Raw genomic sequence first — 11832 nt, 5'->3', positions numbered from 1 at the left:
TTTTCCTAACACACCCTTGGGGAAATGCATGAAAACCCTGGCTGGGGACAAGTAGAATGGCCCAGCTACTATCAAAAAAAAAAAAAAAAAAAAAAAAAAAAAGAAGAAGAAGAAAGGAACAAGGAAAAATTCAAAGAATCTCCCAAGGGGCTGAAAAGGTGAAACTCTGGGGAGGTGATTTCTACAAACAGAAAGTCTTTAACCTGGCCTCTTCAAAGGTTTTCTGAGAAGGTAGGTCTGGAATAAGTCCTCAAATAAGACAGAAAGAAGTAACCATTCCAGCAATTAGAGTGTGTAGTGTGTGAGTGCCAGGAACAGAAATATGGAATGAATTCTTGCCCTTCTGATGTTAGATGCGGTCCAGAGAAAGAAAGAATTTGCAGGGGCCTGCATCAAGGACATATCCCACCTGGGGTGAGCAACAGAATAGCAGAGACTCCCTTTGGACAAATGTATCACAGCAGGTTTGAAGTTTTTAATGGGGGACCCATGGATGGGCTGCAGGAAACTGAATGTGTTTAGACAAAGTGTGACTTTGTCTGCTCTTGGCCATTTTTTTCCAACAAGGGGCTTCTGACTTTTGTAAGAATTCCATAGAATGCTGAATTTCAATTTCAAAACAGAACAAAGTTTTCTAATAACAAAAAAAAAGACTCCATCATAATTGCAAATATAAAATTAAATCAAGTTTAAATATATCAAGTATATCAATGTATTTACAATAAAAACAAGAGGCAGTGTAACTAAGCAATGTGATTATCCATGTGTATACATTTACCTTCTGCTTCTTCTTCCTTTTTTTTAACCTTTATTGCGTCAAACATTTTCTAGCATATGCATATGGTGTGGCCTAATGTGTTAAACATTTTTTAATTGAGAAAATGTTAAGCATTAACCTACTATTATATATAAGTTAAGAAAAAAGTAGATTCTTCTCCTTTAGTATAGCCTAGAAATCTCTAGTGCTCTGCTAAGAGAAAATCATTGTAAAAACATATATATACAAATTAATTATCCTAAGTGTAAAGATTGTGATTGAGGCTGCTGTAATATATTCCCATGGGGAGGTAGTGAAAACTAAAAAATCTGGAATTCTGGGTTCATAGCTTCCATAAATTTGCTAACTGTGGACATACTATGTGGCCCAATATTAGTGCTGCCCCCTTTTTGCTGACTGGCTTCCCAGGTCTGGAAGCTGCTCATCCCTGGATCTCCATCCCCTTCTTTGCTGTCTACATCTCTGTGCTTCTTGGCAATGGTACTCTCCTCTACCTCATCAAGGATGACCACAGCCTCCATGAACCCATGTATTATTTCCTTGCCATGCTGGCAGGCACAGATCTGATGGTGACATTGACCACGATGCCAACTGTGATGGGTGTCTTGTGGATGAATCACCGGCAGATGAGCCATGGAGCCTGCTTCCTACAGGCCTACTTCATTCACTCCCTTTCCATTGTGGAATCTGGTGTCTTGCTTGCCATGGCCTATGACCGATTCATCGCCATCCGCACCCCTCTGAGGTATAACTCCATTCTTACCAATTCCCGGGTGATGAAGGTAGGCCTGGGGGTACTAATGAGGGGCTTTTTATCCCTTGTTCCCCCAATCGTGCCACTCTGTTGGTTCCCATATTGCCGTTCCCATGTTCTTTCCCATGCCTTTTGCCTCCACCAAGATGTCATGAAACTCGCTTGTGCTGATATTACATTTAATCGTGTATATCCAGTTATTCTGGTTGCTTTGACTTTCTTCCTAGATGCTCTGATTATTCTCTTCTCTTATATTTTAATCTTGAAGACAGTTATGGGCATCGCTTCTGGAGAAGAGCGAGCTAAGGCCCTTAACACCTGTGTCTCCCATATTAGCTGTGTTCTGGTCTTTTATATTACTGTGATTGGCCTGACCTTCATCCACAGGTTTGGGAAACATGCACCACGTGTGATCCACATTACCATGAGCTATGTCTACTTTCTCTTTCCTCCATTCATGAACCCCATTATATATAGCATCAAGACCAAGCAAATTCAGAGAAACATCATTTGCCTATTTTCTATGCATAGGAGAGCTTGAGGTTTTATTTCAGAATCTTGGGAACTCCAGGACTCCTGGACCTTTTCATAATTGAAAGGGACCTGAATTTTATACCTAATCTTCTTTTATCAGTGTTAGATGAAATTTTAATTATTACATAAAGCAACAAACTTAGTTGAGCAGGAATGCAATGAATATATATATAGAGAGAGTAATAAAAGTATATACATATATGTATATACGTATACCTATATATATCTATATATCTATATATTTATATATCTGTATATCTACATCTGTATCTATATATCTAATCTATATATCTATATCTGTACAGGTATAGATATGGAGAAAGAATATAAGGTAGTATAATTTGTAAGTGAAAATTTAGACAAATACTCTAATAAGCAGAGAATATAGGGTAACTCCAATTCTATACCAATAACAAGTACAAGTTGTATTTCAGGCAAGGTCAAATTAAATGTCCAGCCTGGATCAACCATAGCCTATACAAGGAAGGTCTTCATTTGGAGCTCCATTTTGTGGCCTGACACAAAAATGAACTAGACATATGGATTGAGGACCATAGAAATCTACTATACCTCATCTTTACTATATTGCAGAGTATGATTTGCTTTTCCAGTGATAATGTGTCATTTATGAAGCTTTGCCCTAGACTCTCCCTGAGTTCATGAATTTACCATTAAATAATTTCATGAAATGATCTGTTTTCTTTTTATCTAGTGTTTTCTTTAAATGCTGGATAAATGAAAACACTTTTGATCGGTCTGATAATATTAATATAGTCTGGTATTATAGATTTTGTGTTTTCAATTAGTTTTTTTATTGTTATAAAACACAAAAATTTTTGGTTTGCTGCAGCCATTTGTGAGTCTCATTTTAGACTTGTCAGATCCAAATTTTTTTTTGGCTAATTTTCACTTTTTCTCATTGATTTGTAGGAGTTCATTATGTATTATCCCCCAATGTTTTATTTTTATTATAAATATTTTCCAGTTTTGTTTGTCTTTCAGGTACATAATTTAAAAGCTTATGTAAATAATTCTATAACTTACTTTATCTCTTGAAATATAAGGGCCATACTTCCAGAAGTCTTCCTGTTTCCAGGTTTACTTATATCTGTTCTTATACTTTTACATAATTTATTTTCACAGATCTTATATGAAAGATTTGTGTTTGGAGGAGGGTACAGAATTTAAATCAGTCCTCATTTGTCTGTTTTCATGGGAGTAACGGTAACATTGAATTACTTATTTGGCTGATTTTTTTAAATTTTTTTTTAACGTTTATTTATTTTTGAGACAGAGAGAGACAGAGCATGAACAGGGGAGGAGCAGAGAGAGAGGGAGACACAGAATCGGAACCAGGCTCCAGGCTCTGGGCCATCAGCCCAGAGCCTGACGCGGGGCTCGAACTCACAGACCATGAGATCGTGACCTGAGCTGAAGTCGGACGCTTAACCGACTGAGCCACCCAGGCGCCCCAATTTGGCTGATTTTTTAAAGGCATGAATATGGGACAGGAACTTTGCTAAGCAAAACAAATGTAATAGCAACAAAATAGACATATAAAACAATTTCACTCCTACAATTTTTAAACAATTGGAGAGTCAAAATTCAAATAAACCCAAATTGGAAATAAATTTTGTGACTAATAAGAAAGCGCTTTGAAACTGTGGGTCTCAAAAGAGACCACATTCAGGCTTGAGGTCAAAGTAAGTTTCCCTGAGAAAGTAGCCATCAGTTGAGATCTCAAAAAAAAAAGTTAGAAAATGACTAGTGAAAACAGGAGTGAGAGTATTATAAGATGATAGTATGTGTGGAGACTTCTGGTGGCATAGATTATGGAATAAACCAGATTGATAGCATGGCTGTTTGAAGAGGGTGATTACTTTGAAGGAAAGTTGAAGATAGAAGAGGAGGCCAGATCTCAAAGCACCTGTTGCCCATAGTGAGGGTTTGAGTAGCTACTCAAAGAGATGTGGAAATCTACTTAAGAAAGTAGCATGATTTCATTGAGGTTTTAAAGTCATCATTGCAGCATTATGTATGAAATGGATTTGAAGTAGCAGGAGACAAACAGAAGAACCAACAGGAGGATATTGGAAGAGTTTGAAGAAGAGATAATAGTTCATTTTAAGAAAGTGGAGATGTAAGTTAATGGAATGATATGAGACATATTTGTAATCTACATTTAATAAGATTAATAGGTTTTTTTAGAAAAGCAGAAAGAAGGAAGGCTTGGGAGCAAGCAAAGATAATCTTAAGTTCTGTCTTATGCTATCTGAAGAATGGCAGTACCAATGGGAAAGCGATTTTTGGTTCTGTTACAGTTTATAAATAAGAATAGTAATATGTTTTTTAAAAATCTGGGATTTGGGGAATGAACCCAAATGATGAGGTTGTGATTCAATAAAATGACCAAAGGAAATACGCCAGGCTGTAGGACTGGACTTTTTAAAACAAAACATTAATTAAATAGTCATTCACTGATGTCACATTTAGTACACTGTTCATTTTGCCCAATCATTAAGAGTCACGGTGAAAGCCAGGCATGTGTGAGAATATGCGAGAAACAGACTGAAGCTAATGATGCCAAATGAAGACCTGGTTCCTATCCAGGGAGAAAACAGGACAGACCAGAACTTTCATGGGGATTTTTGCTGGAGTGGAGCCAATTCTAACAAAGCAGTGAAAACATACTTCCAGATATGAGATGTACATAAATTATGAGGTGATACAATGGGGTAGAGACAGAAGGTCTGATACAACTTTAAATGTGAAGATGGCATGGAGAACTGAAACCTGGATTACTCTCTGAGCAAATAATGATATATTAGAAAATGAAGTTCTTCCATAATGGGTTATGTAAATTACTGCACAGTTACACCATAGCTTCACAGATTCCCAGCCACCAGTCTCTGAGAAGAAACATACAGTTTTAAAAAGGCTACACTTAATTCTTTCTCTCAAATGAACTTGTTAACTGAATCACCCTTTTCAATGTATAAAAGCAAAGTTAACTGTGAAAGGTCCTCACCAGGTGGAACCAAGCACTTCTGAACTGGGCCAAACCAAAGTATTCCAAGGACTCAGTCTGAATACCTGTAACTTGCTATGGTACGAGATAGCCTTGACAACAAATTATGTTCAGCCAAGATTAGTTTTCTGCCACCATCAACAATCAGATTTCTTTCTAAACAACATTTACAAGCATTCCCTTTTGTCTTTAAAAATCCTTGACTTTTGTTCCCCTGGAGGGACACTGGGTTGCTGCCCAGATCTGTGCTCCCTGAACTGCAATTCTGAGACCCCAAACAAATGCTTGTTTTATGTTAGCTCTGCCTCTTTTTGGTGAACTCAAGTCATCTCTAGGATGGGAGACTTTCTACAGCTGTGAACTTGTGTACTTGTGTATGTGCACATGCGTATAAAACGATGATAAATCTTTTAGTGTTTTATATTATTATTTCTGACCTTAAAACTTGCCTGTTGTAATTGTCTCAATAAATTTAATGAGGTGAAATAAGCGTACTGATTTTTTTTGTGGTTTATATATGGCTTACATGTATTATGATACATCTATCTTACGAAAATTCGCCATTTTACCATTTTTAAGTATACAGTTCTGTGAAATTAATTACATTCACAATGTTGTGCAGCCAACACCACTATTTCCAAAATTTTTCATTATCCCAACAGAAACTCCTCATCCATTCATTGATAACTCCCCGTTCTACCATCCTTCTAGCCCCTGATAACGTCTAATCTACTTTATGTCTCGATGAATATGCCTATCATATAGAGTTCCATTCTATATAATATTTGCCCTTCTGTGTCTGGCTTCTTTCACTTAGCACAATGTTTTCAAGGTTTGCCCATGTCATGGCAGGTACCAGAAATTCATTTATTTTATGGCTGAATGATATTCTCTTCTACATATATCAATATAGTACATTATGTTTATTCACCTGCTGAGGGACACTGGATTATTCCTGTATTTAAAAAAAAATTCTGGCAGACCTACAGCATTGTGTATTCCACCCCAACAGCCTCCTTCCTAAACACCCCACCAGGGCAGCCCAGGGGCAGCTCAGTCCCCAGTTGGACACACTGAGTAGCTCACTACCTGGGAAGCCCATAGACCCCTCCACCACCCCCTGGCTCAGAAACCCCTGTGGGCTCCACCATCTTCCTGATGGTGGGCCACGGGGAAGGCCAAGGGGAGAGGTGATCGAGGTTGGAGGAGGATGGGAAGGGTAAGGGGCATGGGTACTCACTTGACCCCGCGAGCAGTGTGAGAGTCCAACCAGGTAGTGGGCAAGATGGAGGCAGGGAGGGAGGAGAGGGCAGGGGTGCCTGGAGGGGGCAGGCAGAGAGGACCGGGTGCAGAGAGGGGAGGATGAGCCCCAGGAGCCCGGGCAATTAGGATCAGCTCTATAGCCGAGAACACCTGGGGCAGGAAAGGGGTGGATCCTTTCTATCTTTCGGCTACTACAAATAAAGCTGCAATGGATATTGGACTGTAAGAATCAGTTTGAATATTTGCTTGTACTGATTTTGGATTTATAGCTAGGAATGGAATTGCTAAGGCCATATTATCATTTTAGATTTAATTTTTTTGAGGAACTGTCAAACTGTTGTCCTCGGCACTGGCACCATTTTACATTCCCAGCAGCGATGCACAAGGGCTCCGATTTCTCACAATACTTGTTGTTTTCTGTTATTTTGATTATAGCTGTCTTAGAGGTATGATATGGTATCTCATTGTAGTTTTGATTTGCTTTTTTCCTAATGACTAATCATATTTAACATCTTTTCATAAGCGTATTGACCACCTATGTATGTTTTTTGGAGAAATGTCTACTGAATTATTTTTAAATCAGAGTTTCCAAATGTTCTTTTAAATACTTCTCTAGTCTGAGTCTAGAGACTCCTTGAACCCCTACTTTGCATTTCATGTTTTCCTGAAGAAGACATAAATCCCTCACAAACAGATTATTTCATAAAATCATTAGTAAATTACTCATGCTTTCCCTTACTTATGCCCTAAACTTACCTAAATGTACATCTCCACCTCCTCTCACTTTGTATATTATACTGTCCAAACTCATCTCTCGACTGAGAAAACTAGACAAGCTTCCTGGAAGAAAGATGTTTGCATTTCAGATTATTTAAATAAACTTTTCACTTGACTGAGAACGGTGTGGCAAGGCAACATAGAAAAAAGAAAATACAACTATTCTAAAACTAGAAATATAATACCTCCACATTTTATAGGCGCATCGTCAGGAAGAAAGGTTAATAACTGGCGATTTCTATGCAACCAATATTGGCTCTGGCCTACTCTGGGTAAAACTCTATCTTGCGAAGATAGGAAAATGTGGAGAGGAGTAGAATCCAATCCTTGAAACATGTAAGAAATAGTTTGGGGAAGAAGTTTTCTGTATGGCTATGTAAGAAAACTGTTTTCTTATTTAATTATGAAACTGAATTATTCCTCCGCAGTTTCCATGAGTCGTGTGCCCCTGAGTGCCCTGCTTGAGCCATTTATATATGTCGAATATAAACCAAACTCCTAAATCTCGTTTAGCGTTTATAAGTGTCTTACTAGAAAACCCCACTCCAGATTGTTCCCATCTTGACTTGATGACCTTGGTGCAGAGGTTTTTATGGCTGAGCAAAGTCTGGCTTTGCAAGTCATGTTTGAAGCACAGAAACTGTGGGAAACCTATGGCTCTTGTGAGCCAGTTACTGTGATATTGTACCCAACTCTGATAGTTAAATTTTAGGGATGGGCTACCTCTTTTAGAATGTTACATTTGATCGAAGGAACCCCAGTAAAACTGGCCAAGGCCCTTCAAGTTAAAACACTATTAGTTCCCTCATGCTATGTGAGAAAGATCTCAGCCACGTGGCATGGACTTTCAACTTAAAATTTATTCAATCACCTATAACTTATGTCCGAAAAAAATGGAAGACTCAAGCTATAGTGGACCAGCATCATTAGTATGCTTGTTGGGCACACAGTGGCTTGTGTTTATCTGACAGTATTTGCTGCTGAAGAGGTTAAAGAAGGCTTCTCACTGTTGGACAAAACAGGGGAAAGATGGAGGAAGAGGATTGTAGGAAGGTGTAGTTCTTTGGTGAAGCTGTCCCCAAACTTTGTGTTAGAGATTGAGTACTTACTTTCAGGTGTTACGATTAGTGCTGAAGAAGAACTTTTTCAAAATGATTCTTTGAGATTACAATTCCTTAGCATTGTGTTTAGTTGACACAAATTCTTATTCAGCTTGGGTACAAATAAGATGATGGAGATAGGTTTCCCGGACATCATCCCAACAGCAGGAGCAGTGTTTATTCGTTCTACCTTCCATAATCTATTCAGATCAGACCTACTGTAACCCCATCTTTCACCATTGTCTCCAGAGGAAAATCACCTTTACAAATCCTCCACACGCTAGATCCTCAGCTCACTGATATGTCTCTTTTCAGCCTTGGCCCTGAACCATTAGGCTCAGTTACCTGGCCCATATGTGAGGCTCTACTCGTGATTTCAATTATGGCTTTATGACTATACCTATATGGTGACAGTGACAGAGATTATAGAAAGAGAAAGAAAATAAGTTTAATGTGTGGCATAGTATCAGCTGGGTAGAGTGCTTTATTGAAACTAAAACTCTCTTTCATGGGTATTGGTCCGGTCACTTAATTGTGTAGATTATATGAATAGGTAGGCTTACAGACTTAGTGTATTTACACATAACAATTTTCAAAGCAGACTTTCAGTCAGGATGGAAATATAAGTTCTAGAACAGGTGGTTGAAAATTCTTACCTTAAGCCTCACTGATCAAAGAGCTCAGAAGGAAAAAGACACAGACTTCTTGATCCTGTCATGTTATGCATTTTCTTCTGTAGTTTGGTTGATATAAAAATTGAAGATACATAAATGATAACCAATAAAGGAAAGGAGATATCATGATTTGACATGCTGGAGTAAGGGACTGAATCTAAAACTCTTTATCTTATTTCAAATAAGAGTAAAAACTCTATAATTTGGCCATAAAACTTAATGCTTGATAACATGATTTTGGATTCATTCACTAGACTAATACTTAACTGAGCACCAACCGTGCTCATCTCTCTGGCATGCACTGAAAATGCAAACCTTTAAAAATCTTTCAGAGATTTTATGGGGCACCTGGATGGTTTAGTCCATTAAATGTCTGACACTTGGCTTACACTCAGATCGTGATCTCATGGTTTGTGAGTTTGAGCCCCACATTAGGCTCTGCACTGACAGTGCAGAACCTGCTTGGGATTCTGTCTCTCTCCCTCTATCTCTGCCCCTCCCGCATTCTTTCTCTCTCTCAAAAATAAATAAATAAATAACTTAAAAACTATCTTTCAGAGATTTTAGTTTATTATGGGTGCAATATGGATTGATTTGATAATAAAGTTATTAAAAAGTCACAACCCTTTAACTATAATTCTGAAACCAAAAGGTTCTAGAAAATTAATTATGAAATGTATTTATTGGCAAAATCTGATATGACCTAAAATCACAATGTGGTCAAATCTGACCTGAACACATGAGAGGTTATTTAGTCTTTCTTTACTCTCTTAATATAAGCAGGTGGTAGTTTATAGGGTGTTACAAAGTACAACCTGGTGGGAAGGACATATATATTATATAGAATATACATTTTATTACTTTTTTTTAAAACTGGAAGGCTGAATTCTGTTATGTGTTATGAGGTTTATGTGTCAACACCTGGATTATGATGTCTAATTAGGAGCAGGATGATTGGAAATAAATCAGGACTAGGAGCCAGTGGTAAATGGTTAACATACTAGTGGGTGTTTAGCCATCAAGAAAAAAGTCTCAGAAATACTAATGTAGATGTGGAAGGGAAGGAAAAAGTCTTCCTTTACCCTTCTTCTTCCAGCTAGACTAAGAATTAAACTGATATCCCACAGGCTAATAGAAAAAAACAGAGCTTTATTAAATTCACACAGAGACCGAATAATGAAATTTAAACCTAAAGAAATGACTGAGGAAAGGCAGTTTTTATACATTTTATACAAAGACAATAAATTGTTAGAAACTGATAGAATAAAGGAAACAGATGCTTTAATTAAACTATGGAATCGTAAGCAGAATTTGGGCTGAAATAATAGATTAGAAAAAAAGTAACAGTGTGTTTCTACAGCTTTCTCCACCTTAGAGTTCTATCTCTATCTCTAGTGATAAGGATGTGTGTTTTCTTCTTAGTATAGGGAGAGTATTTTTTCCCGGGGGAGTTTCATTTTCTGCTCTCAGGGACACAGAGAAGGGTCTGAGTGTCCTTGCACTGGTTGTTTCTTAAATAACTTTATTTAAAATAATCGCAATGCCAAAATGGTGCATTTGGGGGCAGTCTGCCCTGGGCCCCTATGGTGTATTTACAGCATTTAGAGAGAATATATGAGTATGTTTGTTTAGATCTGATCAGTCAGATTGTGGAGATCAAGACTAGAAATAAGGGGTAGATATTTCAGAAAAGTAGATTTACATTTCATATATAAATATATATCATATAAAATACATAAGTAAATAATAATAAATAAATACATATATTTATTTTTATATAATTATTTCCATTACAATCATGGAAACAACAAATAAATGTCTAATGAAATTATTAGATGTTAGCTCAAGGATTTGGTAAAAAGGTGGATTGGATGGCCTTTTCAGATTGTTATTTCTAAAAACATTATGCTGTGTGACAATATAATTCATGAACAGTTTACAAAGAGAGGAATGGAATGTTGTTCCCCAAATGCCAACATTTAAGAAGAACCAGGGGCCGATCCTTCTATTCAGGGACCCATAGAACACTTGAGAGTGACTTAGATAGGCCGTGCTTCATCTGGCATTGGAGACAGTGATTCTCTTAAGAGAGTTTCCATCCAGGGAGGAAATGGAGTGCACTGGGAACAACATCCGTGGCCCAGACCTTTCTCAGATTAGTAAAGAAAAGAGGATTATTTAGTATTCCCAAATGGACATGGAAATGAGCTAGAATGTCTCCCATGGGAATTGATTCTTTAACAAATGTATCTCTCCTTGGGACTCTGAATACACACTGAGGAAGCAGCCATAAACCCCTCCTCAATGGTGCTCAGGACCCATAAAGTCAAAGCTGTGGCTCAGGTGAGGAAGCACAGGGATTCAAACACAGCAGGGATGCTTTGAAAGTATCTCTTCTACCTGGCTTATGCAGTTCTGTAAAGAACAAGAAAGCATTTACTTTTCATTGTTTTCATTGTTGTTAATGAAATGAAAAATTAACGAGAGGGGATACCTTATGGAAAGACAGTCTTGGACAGGAGAACTACCGTTTATAATCAACGGATGTCAGTTGAGGACTTGAGGTTGGAGGTCAGATAAATCTGAGTTTGAATTCCTATATGTCACATATTAATTGTATGACCTTAGACAAATTATTTAACCTCGTGAAGGCCCGGTGCTCTCATCCAAAGAATGTGAAAAATATATTTTTATTACTTTCTGGTTATTTACTTTCCATTTCACAGTCATTAGGCATTGATTCCTACCATTCTACTGAAATTGTTAAGAGCATCAAGGGCCTATTTGTCAAAAACAATGGGTATTTTCCATTTTTATCTTACCTGGAAATTCTATGACATTTTGCACTGTTAAACTACAGCACTACTTACTTCTATAAAATTTCTTTGTTACTGGCTTTTATAATTACAGATCACCTTTATTGT

The 11832-nt window shown here is 37.5% G+C and overlaps 1 protein-coding gene across 1 annotated transcript; it reads left to right on the top strand.

The window, feature by feature from the left end:
• Nucleotides 1-1137: 1137 nt before the first annotated feature.
• LOC102954591 (olfactory receptor 51B2-like) lies at nucleotides 1138-2073 on the top strand. Its single transcript, XM_007092226.2, has one exon. The coding sequence runs from the start codon at nucleotides 1138-1140 to the stop codon at nucleotides 2071-2073; it is 936 nt and encodes a 311-aa protein (XP_007092288.2).
• The last annotated feature ends 9759 nt before the right edge of the window (nucleotides 2074-11832 follow it).

This window comes from Panthera tigris, chromosome D1 (genome assembly GCF_018350195.1).
Source record: "Panthera tigris isolate Pti1 chromosome D1, P.tigris_Pti1_mat1.1, whole genome shotgun sequence".
In the NCBI taxonomy this organism is placed as follows: Eukaryota; Metazoa; Chordata; class Mammalia; order Carnivora; family Felidae; genus Panthera; species Panthera tigris.
The sequence above is the reverse complement of the archived record's forward strand: the minus strand, read 5'-3'. Positions and strand labels throughout refer to the sequence as shown.